This window comes from Jaculus jaculus, chromosome 12, assembly GCF_020740685.1.
Source record: "Jaculus jaculus isolate mJacJac1 chromosome 12, mJacJac1.mat.Y.cur, whole genome shotgun sequence".
Taxonomy (NCBI): Eukaryota; Metazoa; Chordata; class Mammalia; order Rodentia; family Dipodidae; genus Jaculus; species Jaculus jaculus.
In genome coordinates this window covers 33722402-33741283 of record NC_059113.1, presented here as the reverse complement: position 1 = coordinate 33741283, position 18882 = coordinate 33722402, and the positions used below count along the sequence as shown (strand labels likewise).

Here is an 18882-nt window from a genome sequence, read left to right as displayed (position 1 = left end):
AGTACATCTCATATATATGTATATACATTTTCAAGCTTGTGACTGTGATAGTTAAGTACAGTTAAAATTTTGTACTCACTGAACTTTTTTTTTTTTTTTTTTTTTTTTTTGCAATTGTTGTTTTATCTCCTCACCCAATTCCCAAGTAAATATTCTTCCCTTCACAAAGCTGTGATTTGCTTCTAATTCCAGGCCACTGCCTGCTGGGGGTCCTTCATTAAGCCAAGGCCTGCCAGCCTCGCGTTATAACACTGCTGCGGATGCCCTGGCTGCTCTTGTGGACGCTGCAGCTTCTGCACCCCAGATGGATGTTTCCAAAACAAAAGAGAGTAAGCATGAAGCTGCCAGGTTAGAAGAAAATTTGAGAAGCAGGTCAGCAGCAGTTAGTGAGCAGCAGCAGCTAGAGCAGAAAACCCTCGAGGTGGAGAAGAGATCTGTTCAGTGTCTGTACACTTCTTCAGCCCTTCCAAGTGGCAAGCCCCAGCCTCATGCCTCAGTAGTGTATTCCGAGGCTGGGAAAGATAAAGGGCCTCCTCCAAAATCCAGATATGAGGAAGAGCTAAGAACCCGAGGGAAGACTACCATTACTGCAGCTAACTTCATAGACGTGATCATCACCCGGCAAATTGCCTCGGACAAGGATGCAAGGGAACGTGGCTCTCAAAGTTCAGACTCTTCTAGTAGCTGTATGTATCTCAACCTAAGTTTCACAATGCGATGTCTGAGTAAAGAATTACTTTATCCTTTAGGTAAAGCACAACATGATATGAAACAGTCCTAATGCTTGACAATAAATGTAAGAGAAAGTTTTGTGGGCATAGAAATGTATCTTCTATTATATTTGTGAAGATTTAAATATCTCCATTTTCTAAGTATAATCCTATAAATAAATTATCCCAAAGAAAATTATAGGACTATAGTGGGAAAGTGGCTAGATGGGGTGTAGAGCTTCTTAATGTATTTAGGCATCTGAAAGGTAATGGGTTTACTGTCAAGCTCTGTGCTAGTAAGGTAGACTTCCTTAAGAATCATTTCTATTTTTTTGGTTTTTTGGGTTTCACTGTAGTCAGGCAGACCTGGAATTCACTATGTAGTCTCAGGGTGGCCTTGAACTCACAGTGATCCTCCTACCTCTGCCTCCTGAGTGCTGGGACTAAGGCATGTGCCACCACGCCCGGCCCCAAAGCCTCTTACATTTTTTCCTATGAGAGCAGTTTTTTTTACAAGTGAAATTATCAGGGACAGATTTTTTTTGAGGGGGGATCTTTCTTGAAAAATAGTGTTTTTTGGTTTTGGTTTTTGAGGTATGGTTTCACTCTAGTTCACAGTGGCCTCGAACTCATGGGGAGTCTCCTACCTCTGCCTCCCAAGTGCTGGGATTAAAGGTGTGCACCAGTATGCCAGCTGAAATTTTGATTTTAATGCATGATAGTCATTATGATGTTTGTTCTGCAAATGAAAATTCACATGCCTACTGGAAAACTTGAAAAATTTATCTTGGGACTGGAGAGATGGCTCAGCAGTTAAGGCACTTGGCCTGCAAAGCCTATCAACCCAGGTTTACTTCCCATGTAAGGCTAGATTTACAAAGTGGCACATACATCTGGTATTCATTTGCAGCAGTTGGAGGCCCTGATGTACCCAGATTCATATTCATTCTCTCTTTCCCTCTCTCTGCAAATAAATAAAATATTTTTAAAGTATTTTCTTAGTTATTTAAATTCTATGTGACATTATAGCAGAAACAAGCAAGTATTTAAATAAGTAAATTACTTGAAGTAATTTAATCATGTAATCATCTCTTATATATCCATTAAAGAAATTAAATAAAGCTGGGCGTGGTAGCACACACCTTTAATCCTAGCACTCGGGAGGCAGAGGTAGGAGGATCGCCATGAGTTTGAGGCCACCCTGAGATAACATAGTGAATTCCAGGTCAGCCTGAGCTAGAGTGAGACCCTACTCTGAAAAACCAGAATAAATAAATCAATAACATTGGAAACAATGTTATTTTGTGTGTAATAATGTAGTATGCAATTCTATGTCTCCACATAACCACTTGTCTAATTATAACTTGCTTGGTTCCATACTTATCCCATTAGTAGATTTTCAACAAGAAGTGGGCAGCTTGGTGGTGTAGTATAGAAAAAAGACTTATTTTATTTTATTTATTTATTTATTTATTTGAAAGAGAGAGAAAGGGGATGCAGCAGATAGAATGGGCGTGCAAGGGCCTCCAGCTGCTGCAGACAAACTCCAGAGACATGCGCCCCCTTGTGCTTCTGGCTTACATATGTCCAGGTGAATCAAATCTGGATCTTTTGCTTTTCAGGCAAGCACCTTAACTGCTATGCCATCTCTCCAGCCCCAGAAAGACTTAAAAAAAAATTTTTTTTAACCGGTCGTGGTGGCACACACCTTTAATCCCAGCACTTGAGAGGCAAAGGTAGGAGTATTTCCATGAGTTCAAGGCTAGCCTGAGACTACATAGTGAATTCCAGGTCATCCTGGGCTAGAGCAAGACCCTACCTTGGAAAACAAAACAAAATTTTCTTTTTAGTTTATTTATTTGTAAGTAGAGAGAGAGAAAGAAAGAATGGACACACCAGGGCCTCCAGCCGCTGCAAAGGAACTCCAGATGCATGTATCTGCCACTTTGTGTATTTGCCTGCTATGTGGGTACTGGGGAATCAAACCCAGGTCCTGAGGCTTTGCTGGCAAACACCTTAACCAGTGAGCCATCTCTCCAGCCCAAGAACAACTTTATGCCTGGTATTAGGAAAATGTACAAAATCAGTTTCCAATGGGCAGACAACCAGAAGAACTATGGAAGAGTTCTCAGATGGAAGTTTTCAGCAGCACCCAGACTCCCCAGCCATTGGATCAAACTTAGTTTTCAGTCTGCATTGCAAACCAAACCTTGTTATAGAAGTTACAGAAGTTTGCTTTCAGCCATCTAAAAATAGAAAATCTTGGTTCCTTGACTCAGTGTTCATATTTCTCAATTCAGTTTTCAATTCCTAGGCAACAACCTGCATGAAATCCACAGGCTAGTAGCAGTTGCTTAGTATGGTTTTCTGTGTCTCTTGAGAGCCTCCCTCACCCTGAACATGAGGCATATTGCCTTCTCCCTACACCCAAGTCTTTAAGAGCCATGTGAACATAGTTTGGATCAGATTCTAGCGATAGAGTGTGGCACATAAGCATTGATGAGTAATAGTGAATATAAAAATTGCAAGCCAATATAATTTGCTCCTCTTTATCTGTGTCTCTTCTCTGGAACACGGGTAACTGATTTCCATAACCAGGTGGTGGGCAGGAAGGGCTGTGCTTGAACACTAGAGCAGCAGGTGCCAGCTGAGTAGTTGTTCATTCTCACCAAGGCCATATACCCCTTTCTCTGACTGGTGCAGTCTGTCTAAAGAAGCCCTCTTACATCAGAAGGTTCTTAGGCAAGAGGTTCTCTCTGCCTTCCCCAGTTCTGAGGCCATAGCAGAATTGTGAAAAGCCTTCTGTACCCACTTCTGTATAATCTCTCAGTTTTCTTAAGAGCTACATCTTAATCTTTTCTTCATGTGTGCAGGCACCCTTCAGTAGGTTGACGCCCTCCCTTTCGTTGAATCTACTTCCCATCACATAGTCCCTATAATTCGTGTTTATTTTCACATTGCAACCTAGGGCTAAAAAGTACCTGGAGTGATTTTTGTCAGCACTACTTGTTACTTAATAAAAACGATTGTGTGCATTGTTTTATAAGTGAAATCTGTAAAAGTCTCAAGATAATGAAGCAGCTTTATAGACTTAATTTTCCCAAGAACATATGACTGTATAGCAGACTTAAAAGTACTGGAACCAATGAACTGTTGAGATCTACTTTCTCACTTGCTTATTCATGTCTGATGGATGCTATCCTGGTGATTCCCTCCTCCCCCAGTTTTCAGGAGAGTATCACAAATCTGTTCTCCTTGTTTATTATGGGATTTTAAAAAAGATCTTAGAGCCCCAAAGGTTTCAGATACCACTACAACCTACTGAGATTAGGAATCTTTGTTATAGATTCTTGGGTCAAAGTAGTTGTATCTCTACCATAAAATGCCACTGGAAATTTTTGAACAGAATTAAAACAATTAAAATATACAAACAGGTTTGAATAAGTTGGACCTTTGTAACTTTCCATGGATTTATTTTAAGATAAGACTCTTTTCTTAAAGTATCTTCTCACAGGTATGAAGCACCTAGTGATGCTATTGAGGTGATAAGCCCTGCCAGCTCACCTGCACCACCTCAGGAAAAACTGCAGGCCTATCAGCCAGAGGTTGTTAAGACAAATCAAGCAGAAAGTATGTCTCTTTTTAGACACTATTTCCATGTTTTTATATTTGTGTCTATCATTTGCTTCTAATTACCTGTCTAGACCATGTTAAGAAATAATTGTGTAATCTGCTTTAGAAACTTTAGTGCTGTACTAACAAAGCTATTATTGATTATTCTTGTTTACAGTTAATGACAACATAAAAAATAGTAATATTTGGCTCAAGTCTGTTCACATGTTATTCTACTAGTCCTCACGATTCTTTCAGTGAATATTTTTTTTCTTGAAAATTAAACTACATTATATTTAGCAATTCTTACCACAACCTTTTCTTATGTTCTTCTGAGTTATGTTTATTTTTTCTTATTCAGTCAAGGACAGAGGCACCCATGTAGTAAAACATCTATCTATCTATCCCTATTAGATGACCCAACCAGACAGTATGAAGGACCATTGCATCACTATCGACCTCAACAAGAATCACCATCTCCACAGCAACAGCCACCCCCAGCCACCCAGGCAGAGGGAATGGGGCAAGTGCCTAGAACCCATCGGCTCATTACACTTGCTGATCATATCTGCGTAAGCTTTTCATTACTCCTGTCTTAAAGTTTTCAAATTATTTTATCTTTATTCTTACTTATTTATTTTTTCTTTTGGTTTTTTGAGATAAGGTCTCACTCTAACCTAGACTAAGCTGGAACTTAGACTCTATTGTCCCAGACTGGCCTCGGATTCACAGCAATCCTCCTACCTCTGCCTCCGCTGGAATTAAAGACATGTGCCACCATACCTGGTCCTTCTTTTTGTTTTTTGATAGTAAAGAAAGCAATTTTCAGGCTGAAGAGATGAGTTAGTAGTTAAGGCACTTGACTGAGAAGCCTAAGAATCCAGGTTCAACTCCCCAGACCCTATGTAAGCCAGATGCACATGCATCTGGAGTTCATTTGCAATGGCAAGCCCACTCTCTCCCTTTCTCATAAATAAAAATAAAATTATTTTTTTAAAAAAGAAACCAATTTTCATAAAGAAAAAATCCACAAGAAAGATGTTAAGCCAGGTGTAGCATGCCTGCAGTGGCAGCACACAGTACAATAAGGCAGGCGATTGCCAGTTCAGGGCTAGCCTGCACTACACAGTAAGATCCTATGTTCAAAAATCCAAGACAAACAAAAGCTAAGATTATTTATGCCACTTCATTGGTTAAGTACTTAATAAGTTTAATTACTTCTCTTTTCTCATCCACAGCAAATTATCACACAAGATTTTGCTAGAAATCAAGTTTCCGCACAGTCTCCCCAGCAGCCTCCTACTTCTACATTCCAAAATTCACCATCTGCTTTGGCATCAACACCCATAAGAACTAAAACATCCAGTCGCTATAGCCCAGAATCCCAGTCCCAGACTGTCCTGCATCAGCGACCAGGTCCCAGAGTCTCTCCAGAAAATCTTGTGGATAAATCCCGGGGAAGGTATAGTCTTTATTGTAAAATGTCTGTAAATTCTGCAGCAGCTTAAAGAATTCGAACATGCCTGAAAGACAAGGACTTCAGTTCTTGCACACAAAGTCCATTTCCTTTTATTCTGTGGAAATTGTCATCCACCTGTTCTTGTATTTTCTTGGAATCTAGGCATTTGGCACTCTGTATAGTCAATAGTAGTCTGGCTTGAATATCTTTGAGAATTGCTGAGCAGGTCATACATGCCTGTAGTTCCAGGTACTAAGTAGGCAAAGACAAGGGGATTTTGAGTGTAAGGCTAGTTTAGGGCATACAGTGGGACACTCTTTCCAACAAAAGAAAAAAGGGGGATGTGTATGGATGTAGCAAGTGACAGAACACTTGACTGTCATGTGCAAGGCCCCAGATTTAATTCTTAGTGCTGTTCCCTTAAAAATTCTCTCTGAATTTGTATCTTACTTAGCAGTTTCTATTTGGTTAGTAGTGATAAATGTTTAGGAAGGTAACATTATCTAAAGGAAAATGAAGCCAATAGAGGTATCTTGGGAGGAAACATTTTATATGGCATATTTTCTTTTCTGTTTGTTTGTTTTGTTTTGTTTTTCAAGGTAGGGTCTCACTCTAGCCTAGGCTGACCTGAAATTCACTATGTAATCTCAGGCTAGTCTGGATCTGAACTCACAGCAATCCTCCTACCACAGACTCCTGAGTGCTGGGATTAAAGTCGTGCACCACCATACCCATCCAGTGTTCTGTCTGGAGTTTTTCAAAAAGGATGCTTGGGGGCTGGAGAGATGGCTTAGTGGTTAAGCACTTGCTTGTGAAGCCTAAGGACCCCAGTTTGAGGCTTGATTCCCCAGGACCCACATTAACCAGATGCACAAGAGGGCACACGCATCTGGAATTCGTTTGCAGTGGCTGGAGGCCTGGTGCACTCATTCTCTCTCTCTGCCTCTTTGTGTCTCTGTCACTCTCAAATAATAAATTTAAAAATAAAAACAAAAAATATATATTTAAAATTTTTTTAATTAGGGCTGGAGAGATGGCTTAGTGGTTAAGCACTTGCCTGTGAAGAATGACGACCCTGGTTCGAGCTCGATTCCCCAGGACCCATGTTAGCCAGATGCAGAAGGGGGTGCACGCGTCTGGAGTTCATTTGCAGTGGCTGGAGGCCCTGGCACACCCATTCTGTCTGTCTCTATGTCCCTTTTTCTCTCTCTGTCTGTAGCTCTCAAATAAATAAAAATAAAACAAAAAAAGTTATTCTTTAAAAAAATTGTTTTTTAATTAAAAAAAATTTTTTAAAGGATGCTTGGATTTTCATTCAAAGTAGTAGACCACATCAATTTATCAAATTACTATTAAATATCATGAAGGAAATTGATGTATGAGAATGCTAAGAACAATGGTACAGATAATAGTAGAGAAAGGGTTATGGCAAATACCTTGACACTCCACAGAAGCCAATGCTCAGGGTACAGAAAGGAGAACCATTAACAATTCTGGCTTCCTACTGACCCTCCAAACGAGTAAGAACAGAGAGAGGGAGGGAGGGAGGGAGGGAAGGAAGAAGGAAGGAAGGAAGGAAGGAAGGAAGGAAGGAAGGAAGGAAGGAAGGAAGGAAGGAAGGAAGGAAGGAAGGAAGGAAATGTATCAAAGAGGTTACAGTATACCACACTTCTGTATATCCCTAACTCAGCTGTGGTAATTATTATCAAAAGGCAGTTGTTTCACTTTTATCTCCATCTGTTCCATCTAGACTATTTTTCAATATTTGATTGATAGAAAGAGGGAGGGGGAGGATGAATGAATGCAAATAGCTGGGATTGGTGGCACGCCTTTAATCTCAGCACTTAGGAGGCTGGTAAGAGGATTGCAATTAGTTTGAGGCCAGCCCAAGACTACATAGTGAATTCCAGGTCAGCGTGAGCTAGAGTGAGACCCAACCTCAAAACAAGAAGAAAAGGAATGAGAATGGATGCACCAGGGCCTCTTGCTGATACAAACTCGATATGCATGTTCCCTTTGTGTATCTGGCTTACATGGGTCCCAGAGAGTCAAACTTGGGTCCTTAGGTCTCGCAGGTAAATGGCTTAACAGTTAAGAAGGCACTTGTCTGCAAAGCCAAAGTACCCAGGTTCAATTCCCCAGGACCTACATAAGCCAGATGTACAAGGTGGTATATGTGTCGAGTTTATTTGCAATGTCTGGAGGCCCTGGTGGACCCCATTCTCTCTCCTTTCTCTCTGTCACAAATAAATAGATAAAACTAAAATACTAAAAAAAAAATTCTAGTCATGAAAAACAGAAATGTGATTGCAACCCTAGCTATGCAAAGGCTGAAACAGAAAAGCCATGGTCCATTCCTTTTCCTTTTTTTTCTTTTCTTTTTTATAAATTTTTTTTATTTATTTGAGACCGACAGACACAGAGAGAAAGACAGATAGAGGGAGAGAGAGAATGGGCGCGCCAGGCCTTCCAGCCTCTGCAAACGAACTCCAGACGCATGCGCCCCCTTGTGCATCTGGCTAACGTGGGACCTGGGGAACCGAGCCTTGAACCGGGGTCCTTAGGCTTCACAGGCAAGCGCTTAACCGCTAAGCCATCTCTCCAGCCCTTTTTTTTCTTTTTTAATGGGCATGCCAGGACCTTCAGCCACTGCAAATGAATTCCATGTACATGTGCCACCTTGTGCATCTGCCTTGCATGGGTCCTGGGGAATCGAACCTAGGTCCTTTGGCTTTGTAGGCAATGGCCTTAACCCCTAAGCCATCCCTCCAGCCTCCATTCTTGACAAGAACTATGTAGCAGTTTTGGGACAAATGATATACTCTAGCCATTGGCTTTTTCTGCTCTGGTTTATCTAGACTCTGTGTATCATGGCATTCATGGAGAGATTTTATTTGGCTTTTTCAGTTGCAACTTATACATCACTGCTACATCTATGCATTTTTTTTTTTAATTTTTGGTTTTTAAACGGAAAAAACAACCCTCCTCTCTCCCGCCCTCTAGCTGGCCCCGCCTCCTAAGCCACACCCACCTCCTCTTGCTCTTCGGCCCCGCCCCTCAGCCACCACACACAGGCATGCATGCCTGCCCTCCAGGTACTTCGCAGCCCCACCCATCCCCCAGCATGCACCATATCTATGCATTTTGATGAAGAGTTACATACTTTTACATTACTTTTTTTTTAATGCATTTTAATTTATTTGAGAGCAACAAACAGAAAGAGACAGATATATATAAAGAGAATGGACACGCCAGGGCCTCCAGACACTGCAAACGAACTCCACATGCATGCTCTACATTGTGCATCTGGCTTATGTGGGTCCCGGGGAATCGAGCCTGGAACCGGGGTCCTTAGGCTTCACAGGCAAGCACTTAACCGATAAATCATCTCTCCAGCCCCTTTTACATTACTTTCATTGGTCAAAGTAAATTAGCTGGTTTTATATTTAAAATGGTTATGCAATATATAATGTAAAATACAGTTAACTTTTTTCTTATATTTTTTTTTCTTTTTGATTAATGGACCCCTTGGTCTTGCACATGCTAAACAAGTATTCTACCATTGAACTGCCCTGACCTAGCCAGTTTTTTGTTGTTAATTTTTTTATTATTGACAACTTCCTTAATTATAGACAGTAAACCATGATAATTCTCCCCCATTTTCCCCTTCACAACTTCACAGTCCATCATATCCCCTTTCCCCTCAATCCATCTCTCTCTCTCTGTTTTTTTGAGGTAGGGTCTCACTCTAGTCCAGACTGACCTGGAATTCACTATATAGTCTCAGGGTGGCCTCGAAATCGTGGTGATCTTCCTACCTCTGCCTTCTGAATGCTGTGTGTGTCACCTTCCCTACATTCTCTTTTATTTTGATGTCATCAGCTTTTCCTCCTATTATAATGGTCTTGCACAGGTGGTGCCAGGCCATGAATATTTAGGCCATTTTGTGTCTGGAAGAGTGCATTGTAAGGAGTCCTGTCCTTTCTTTGGCTTGTACATCCTTCCTGCCACGTCTCCCACAATGGACCCTGAGCCTTGGAAGATTGTTGGAGATGTTTCAGTGCTGAGCTTTCCTCTGTCACTTCTTCTTAGCACTGTGGTGCCTTTTGAGTCATCCCAAGGTCACCACCATCTGAAAAGAAGAAGATTTGCTAAGCAAAAGTGAGAATAGCATTAATATATGAATATGAACATTAAAAAATGTTTGCCAGGCAGTTTGTTGAGCATATTAAATGCATTTAGCCAGACACCAGCAGGCATTAGACCCACACCCCGCCCCGTGCACACCCTCACCCTCCCCCAGGGTTCATGATTTCCTTTGTCGTTAGTTTTCAGTATCAGGCATATATTCAGTCCCATGGACCAGACCTCCAGTCCAATTACAGAGCATGTCACTTCATCCATAACAAACATGCCACTATTGCAACCACTCACTCATTTGGCTTGCAGTGTCCACTGTTGTTTGTCTCCACTGATGATTTCTCTCTTTCCCATGGAGCAGCATGCAGCATAGCTTTTTCTAGCAGTCTATCAGCTGATCTACACGGAGGAGGTTTTCAGCTCAGCTCCAGCAAGATTTCTCAGTGACCTTGCAGCCCAAGCATGTGGAGTCTTCAGCAGTAGGGTCTTACTTTCTATTCCTGGTGGGAAACCAAGAGCCTTGTCAATGGCCTGTAATGTTTTGGGGGCATCAGGGACCTTTCTGGACAACAACTCATTGGGAGGTATCCCATCCCTGGCACTGAAGATTTTCTAGTAACAACCTATTAGACCCTTTTTTTTTAAAAAAAAAAAAATTATTTGTATTTACTTATTAGCAAGACAGAACACTCACAAATGGGCACACCAGGGCCTCCAGCCACTGCAAATGAACTTCAGATGTATGCACCACCTTGGGCATCTGGCTTACGTGGGTCCTAGGGAATCAAACCTCTAACTGGGGTCGTTAAGGCTTCACAGGCAAGCACTTAACCACTAAGCCATCTCTCCAGCCCTTCTATTTTTTTTTTAAATTTTTTTTTTTTGGTTTATTTTTATTTATTTATTTGAGAGCGACAGACAGAGAAAGAGGCAGAGAGAGAGAGAGAATGGGCGCGCCAGGGCTTCCAGCCGCTGCAGACGAACTCCAGACGCGTGCGCCCCCTTGTGCATCTGGCTAACATGGGACCTGGGAAATCGAGCCTCGAACCGGGGTCCTTAGGCTTCACAGGCAAGCGCTTAACCGCTAAGCCATCTCTCCAGCCCAGCCCTTCTATTTTTTAATCCTAGGAAAAACACAAAGGAATTTTTCCATAAATCTAGAATGTAATGTATATCATATAAATCCCTGTACAATGGCTGTGTGGATAATTGGGAAGTGGGAGTAGACTGGAAATAGGAGTGGAAGGATGTATATATTAATTCTTTCAGGTTTCTTTTTTTTATTTTTATTTTTTTTAGTGTTTGGTTTTTCAAGATAGGGTTTCACTCTAGCTCAGACTGTCCTGGAATTCACTATATAGTTTCAGGGTGGCCTTTAACTCATGGCGATCCTCCTACTTCTGCCTCCCCAGTGCTGGGATTAAAGGCGTGTGCCACCACGCCTGGCTAGTTATAATTTTTTAAAATATTTTTTAAAGTTTAAAAAAGAGAATCTTTCAGGTTTATTTGTTTCTTTTTTGTTTTTAGTCCAGGCTGACTTGGAATTCACTGTGAAGTGTCAGAGTCACTTCAAACTCATAGAACCTCCTTCCTCTGCCTCCTGAGTCCTGGGATTAAAGACGTGCACCACCATGCCCAGCTTTTAAAATGTTTGAGAGAGAAAGAGGCAGATATCTAGAGAATGGGCTCATACGCATACACACACACACACACACTCTCTCTCTCTCTCTCTCTCTCTCTCTCTCACACACACACAGTGTAAATCTTAAGTACATAAATGGTAAAATCAAATGGGTAAAACTTGAAAATAAGTTGTTCGTGGAAGAGTTGATAGATACTACTTCAAGTTTGATTTTTAAAAAATGCATAAGATTATTTCCACTTTTAGAGGTTAGTATCAAAGCCAGTAAACTGTTCTAAAACTTTAAAAACTGTGTACTGTTGATTAGGAAAAGAAATATCAAATAGTACATATATAAAATTATGCTTAACTGTACAAGTATTAACTGCACATTTGAATCACAAGTGGTCTCTGGACCATGATCTAATCTCTTCCATGTTCCACCAGCAGGCCTGGAAAATCTCCAGAGAGGAGTCACATCCCATCAGAATCCTATGAGCCCATCTCCCCACCCCAGGTTCCAATTGTACAGGAGAAGCAGGACAGCATGTTGCTCCTGTCCCAGAGGGGAGTAGAGCCTGCGGAGCAGAGGTGAGGAGGTTGTACTTTCTCACAGTTGCTATTGGGTTATGAGGACACTCAGTGCCTGCAGCTTATTTTACCTTCTTGGCTTTTTGATCAGGATCGAATTCTCAAAGGATCTATTTGACTGTTTTCCTACTGACTGGATTTTAGCAAAAATACAGTACTTAAGTAGGTTAAAGAATATGTTTCAAAGTTACCCTTTTTTTTTTTCTCCCGAGGTAGAGTCTCACTCTAGTTTAGGCTGACCTGGAATTCACAGTATAGTCCCAAGGAGGCCTCAAACTCAACGATCCTCCTACTGCCTCCCGAGTACTAGGATTAAAGGCATGTGCCACCATGCCCAGCATCCCTTCTTGATCTTTTTTTTTTTTAATTTTTTTTTAATTAATTTATTTATTTGAGAGCGACAGACACAGAGAGAAAGACAGATAGAGGGAGAGAGAGAATGGGCGCGCCAGGGCTTCCAGCCTCTGCAAACGAACTCCAGACGCGTACGCCCCCTTGTGCATCTGGCTAACGTGGGACCTGGGGAACCGAGCCTCGAACCGGGGTCCTTAGGCTTCACAGGCAAGCGCTTAACCGCTAAGCCATCTCTCCAGCCCCCTTCTTGATCTTTTTAAAAAAGTTTTTAAAAATATTTTCCTTACTTACTTATTTTGAGAGAGGTAGAGAAGCAGATAGAATGGGTATGCCAGGGCCTCCAGCCACTGCAAACAAACTCGAGACTCTAGGTGCATGTGCCACTTGTGCATCTCATTTATGTAATTGAACCTGAGTCCTTAGTCTTTGCAGGCAAGTGCCTTCACTGCTAAGCTCTCTCTCCATCCCTGAAAAAGTTTTTTGTCTGGGTATGGGGGAAAGGTGACCCAGTGATTGAGCTAACATTTGAGTGCTTGTCCTGTCCTACGTACCAAATTTCTTTATATATATTTATCTCTATAATCCTGACACTCCAGCCTTCTGAAGACTACATGACTTAGACTTGGCTTTTCCAGTCACTCTGAACCTTGCCTGAGTACTTTATCTAAAACTCATATTGAATCAAGGACTGAATCACTAACATGGTCTGTGAGTTTCCTCAGGACCAGACATAAGCAGCAGCATCTCCAGTGGTCTCGCTCTTAAATTGATTCTTTGTTATCTGAGTACCTTTGTCTCTAAACTAGTACAGATGCTTAGAGGTGACCCAATGGTTTACTGTGGTCAGAATGGTAGGAAGGAAGAGCCTGGGTTTAAAGTAAGACAGATTTAACTACAGGCTACTGGTGAACTTCCCAAATTATGTGGGGCTTGTCTGTATTTATTGACAACATGATACATTTTTGTACCTTCAATTAGATGAGGAAGAACATTTATGTTTGGTGAGGGGATGATATTAAATTTCATTATACATTTTTATATTTTCTCAAATATGTGAAGTGTTGTTTTGTTTTGTTGAGCAAGAGACAGGGAGAGAAAGAGGCAAATAGATAGAGAATGGGCGCTCCAGGGCCTCCAGCCACTTCACATGAACTCCAGATGCATGTGCCACCTTGTGCATCTGGCTTACATGGGTCTTGGGGACTTGAGCCTTGAACCAGGGTCCTAGACTTCACAGGCAAGTGCTTAACCTCTAAGCCATCTCTCCAGCCCAAATAATGTGAGGTTTTTAAGGACAGGGATCATGTCTTCATCTTTCTATTACCTTGTTTTTCTTAGAAAACAGTTAAGTGTTCTTGTGTTTAAATGGTGAATGAATACATATGACTAGATTAAGTTATGAACAGCCTTCCTTTCATGGTATCATCTCTAGGTCTAGTATTAGCTAAGTCTTTGGTGGCCATGATCTCTTCAGGAAAACTCTTATAAGAAGTTAATAGAGGGCCACTCTGAGACTACATAGCATGAGCTAGAGTGAGACCCTGTGTCAAAAATCTTAAATAAGTTACTAGAGAAATATGCTATCCTTTGCATTATAAATTCAAGCTTCTCCATTATTTGGTTTGAAATAATTACAACTGCTAGGCAGTTTTTTAAATATTTTATTTATTTATAAGAGAGAGAATGAGGATCTGTGAGTGCACCAAGTAATCTGCTACTGCAAATGAATAATTATTATTGCAAGCAAAGAGGGAGAGACTGGGTGTGCCAGGGCCTCCAACCACTGCAATGAACTCCAGATGCAAACTTTGTGCATCTGGCTTTATGTGGGTACTGGGAAACTGAACCCAGGCCATCAGACTTTGCAAGCAAGCACTTTATCTGCTGAGCCATTTTTCCAGCTCTAGGTATTTTTGACTGCTGATTGTTTAGGTATGAGCTCTTGTGGTTTTTTGGTTTGTTTTGTTTTTTGTTTTTCAAGGTAGAGTCTCACTCTAGTTCATGCTGGCCTGGATTTCATTATGCAGTCTTAGGGTGACCTCAATCTCATGGAAGTCCTACCTCTGCCTCCTGTGTGCTGGGAGTAAAGGCGTGTGCCACCACACCCCGCTAGCTCTTGGTATTTTATAGGCAAGTGTGCTATTAGTTGTAACTTGAGTGTACTTGAAGGAAAATCTGCTAGTAATATACTATTTTTGTACTATTCAACAGAAAGTATGATAAGCTATTTGAGTTTTCCCAATAACATTCATTTCCTCATGTTATTCCTCCTCAAGAATCTGTCCTCGGCAGAATGTGGTGATTTATGCCTTTAATCCCAGCACAGTTGAGGTATGAGGATCACATACGATGCCAGTCTCAGTTACAGAATGAGTTCCATTTCATTCTGGCCAAGATTGATACCCTGCCTTGGAAAAGAAAAGAAAATAATCTGTTTTGTAGCTGGGCATGATGGCACATGGCTTTAATCCCAGGACTAGGGAGGCTGTGGTACGAGTATCATAGGCATATCACTTTGAGTTCAAGGCTAGCCTGAGACCGTCTGGGGAAAGGGTTGAAAAGAAACTATCTTCTGTTGTTAATCCCAGCACTTGGGAAGCAGAGGTAGGAGGATTGCTGTGAGTTTGAGGACACCCTGAGACTCCATAGTGAATTCCAGGTCAGCCTGGGCTACAATGAGACCCTACCTTGGAAAAAAAAATAAAAGAATCTATCTTCTTTATTACCTGTGGGGGTTTTGTTTTGTTTTTTCGAGGTAGAGTCTCACTCTGGCCCAGGATGACCTGAAATTCACTCTGTAATCTCAGCATAGCCTTGAATCACAGCGATCCTCCTACCTCTGCCTCCCCAGTACTGGGATGAAAAACGTCCACCACCATGCTCGGCTTTTTTTTTTTTTTTTTTTTTTTAAGGCATGTGCCACCATGCCTGGCTATTTTTATTTTTATTTGAGACAGAGAGAGAGAGAGAATGGGTGCGCCAGGATCTCTAGCCACTGTCCAACAAACTCCAAATGCATGCGCCACCATGTGCATCTTGCTTACGTAGGACCTGGAGAATCCAACCTGGGTCTTTAGGCTTTGCAGTCAATCGCCTTAACCACTAAGCCGTCTTTCAGCCCTATTTCCTGTTCTAATTTGACTATTTTCTTATTGGCTTATGGCTACATACTCTTTTTTTTTTTAGAGTTGTAAAACAGTGGGGAAGCAGTAATTTTCCAAATACTATATGCCTCTTATCAATAGGAATGTTCCCAAGAGAAATACATGATTATCATAAACTAATCTGTGTTCCAAACAGGAATGATTCTCGCTCACCAGGAAGTATAAGCTACTTGCCTTCATTCTTCACCAAGCTTGAAAGCACGTCACCCATGGTTAAATCAAAGAAGCAGGAAATTTTTCGTAAGTTGAACTCTTCTGGTGGAGGTGACTCTGATATGGGTAAGTGGGATTTCTTTCATGAACCCCAAATAAAACCTGCATTAGCAATGATAACACTGATGTAGTCCTTGAGTTTGAAAGGTTTTATAGGCATCTATTTCTAAAATATCTTTTTAAGGATGTAGGAACTTACGGATTTCTGAAGCCACTAATCTTTCCTGGAAACTAATGCTGGGTTAGGACATATTTTACTTAAGTGACAGAATTTTTATTGCCTTTTTTTTTTTAACCCACTGGACTTACTTTTGTCTATTTGGGCCATTACCATATTTTGTCTCTTCAAATATTTGAAAGCATGCTCTGTATAAGTCTTTATGATAAAAGAAAATCCAGGGCTGGAGGGAGGGCTTAGCATTTAAGGGTTTGTCTAAGTACCCCGGTTCAAGGCTCAATTCCTCAGTACTAACGTAAGCCAGATGTAAAAGGTGGTGCATGTACCTGGAGTTTGTTTCTAGCAGTTGGAAGCCCTGGTGTGCCCGTGTTTTCTCTCTCTCTCTCTCTCTCTCTCTCTCTCTCTCTCTTTCTCTCTCTCTCTCCCCCTCTCTCCCCCCCCTCTCTGTTAACTCTAAAATAAATAAATAAATAAATAAAAATGAACAAAATTTTTTAACAAATCCTTAGGCCAAGCATGGTGGCACACGCCTCTAATCCCAGCACTTGGGAAGCAGAAGTAGGTGGATCTCCATGAGTTCAAGGCCAGCCTGAGACTACATAGAAAATTCCAGGTCAGCCTGGGACAGAGGGAGACCCTACCTTAAAAAACAAAAAAGAAACAAACAACCAACAACAACAAAAAAGCCCTTTTTTTTGACAGGTCTTCACATATCCTTGTTCCAAGTTTGAGACTATTTAGCTCATCTTTTAAGTAATACAAAAGAGTGCTGTGATCTGCCCAGAATGATTGTTCTTATAGTAACTTATTATTGTCTTATTGTATTTGGAGGTAATATAAACACTTAAGTCATGGTACCCTAAGCATTGACACAGGTGTCACCATCTCTTGTGGGCTATTCTGAAGCCACATCCCTCTCCCCTGCTTCACTGAGGAATTACTAGTTCCAGGTGCAGTACTAGGCCATTTGTCTTTGCTCCATTCCAAACACTTTTTCTAACGTACCAGGGCCTGTGCGGACCTTAAATTAGTCATTTGGCATCCATATGCAACACTGAAAAACATTTCTAAAAGAAGCCTCTAAAGAAGGTAGAAGATGGGTAAAGCTCACACTTACTCTGTGCTGTGCTCTATTTTTAAGTTTGTGTATAAGCTCATTTACTTCTTGCATTGGCACAATACCATACAGGTACTTATCTCCATTTTGTAGGTGAGGTCACTGACAGAAGTTTAACAACTGGACAGGTTAAATAAAGTAGTGGGCTAGGACTTCCACTTAAGCTGTCCACATAGGAACCACACCAAAGCAGCCTAGGAGAGAAAAAGCCAAAAATAAACCCAGCAAATATACTCTTCTACTAAAAAGTGAGGAGTATAAGAAATTATCAACTGCAGCAGAGAAGTAGGAGAGACCCAGAGCTTCAAACGCCTACAGAAATGGCGGCACCAGGTCCTTATGGCCACAGTCGCCAGGCTCGGCCTGAGCCGTGGGAAAAGCCAGGTGAGGAGACTTTCCACTCACACCGGAGCTCATTGCAAACTCAAGAAACGTGAAGGGAGGACGGTAGGGAAGAATGGAGCAGGAGCCTGTGAGGGAAAAACATCAGCCACTATCCACAGCCTCCCCTCCCCCACCACTAGCCCAAGTGCCAGGAAGCAACAGAGACCTGGGGAAAGGAGCTCACCTACACAGCACCCGGCACAGGTGATCAGAGGAGCCATCCAGCAACCCAGCCAGCCTACCTGAGCCCACAGTGCAGCAAAGAGGGACCCAAGTGGGAGCACAGCATAATTGAGACCATGACCATCCCAAAAGGTAACTGGGATTACACCAGCTCAGTGCCCGCCAACTAAGTCTGGCATATATAGGCTTGAATCGGAAGTGCTAATTGTACCTTCCATATCAGGAGAAATTATACGTTAAATCTGATGGATGGTCAGATTTGCCATTCTTAAATAAGCTATATCTGGGGCTTGTCATTTGTTGCTTCCTGATTTATAGTGCCTGTGATTCCTCTTCTGTTGTTCATTAGGGAAGGGACTCACATGGTCACAAGCTGACTTGGAACCCTCAACAGACCAGAAATCTTAGCCTCCTAGTTGACAGGATTAAAGGTGTGGGGAACCACATACCCTAAGGGACAGTGACTTTGTTAGAAGATCTGGTTGTCATAATACCTACTCTTGCATAAGTACTCTGTGCTGTTTTTCATGGAATATGTACATTGTTTAGTTAAATTTTAGAATCTGCCTGTATTTTGTTCTACTCAGCCTACTTGAATACTCTCATAGCAGGCAAAGCCAACATCTAAGGTCACTTTGTGGATATTCTGAGAGTCTTAAGAGTCAGACCTAGCACCTTAAGCTTCTACCCTGAAGATCTATAACATCAGATTGATTGATACATCTAATAATTCTGCAGCTAGTTAGAAAATCCAAGCATTAGATTAATCCAAGATGTAAAAATATGTACATTATAACACAAGAAACACAAAAAATCAAGATAATATAAATCCACCAAAAAGTGTGAATGCATCAGAAATGACCTCCAGTGAGACTGCTTTAGAGGAAATGCCTAAGATTTCAAAAGAATGATTATAAATATGTTCAAAGAGGAAATGAAAGAAGACACAGGAAACTAATTTAATGAAATAAGTAGGTCAATACAAGACATAAAAAAGGAAATAGAAATAAAGAAAAACCAGACAGAATCGCAATCTATGATGAACACACTCAATGAAATAAAAAACTCTATAGAAAATCTCACCACTAGAATAGATGAAACAGAGAACAGAGTATCTAAACTAGAAGACCAGGTGGTAGATCTAATACAATCCAAC

General features: G+C 41.3%; 1 protein-coding gene across 18 annotated transcripts in view; it reads left to right on the top strand.

The window, feature by feature from the left end:
* The window catches only part of Ncor1 (nuclear receptor corepressor 1), a 194442-nt gene that overhangs the window by 162099 nt on the left and 13461 nt on the right, over positions 1–18882 (top strand). For 15 of the 18 annotated variants that reach the window (XM_045131711.1, XM_045131727.1, XM_045131710.1 and 12 more), the window contains 6 exons: positions 193–686; positions 4212–4340; positions 4737–4894; positions 5561–5784; positions 11990–12133; positions 15788–15930. In XM_045131711.1, coding sequence (XP_044987646.1) covers positions 193–686; positions 4212–4340; positions 4737–4894; positions 5561–5784; positions 11990–12133; positions 15788–15930 — 1292 coding nt within the window. The remainder of the gene's footprint in view (positions 1–192; positions 687–4211; positions 4341–4736; positions 4895–5560; positions 5785–11989; positions 12134–15787; positions 15931–18882) is intronic. The other 3 variants (XM_045131724.1, XM_045131725.1, XM_045131714.1) reach the window with 2 other exon arrangements.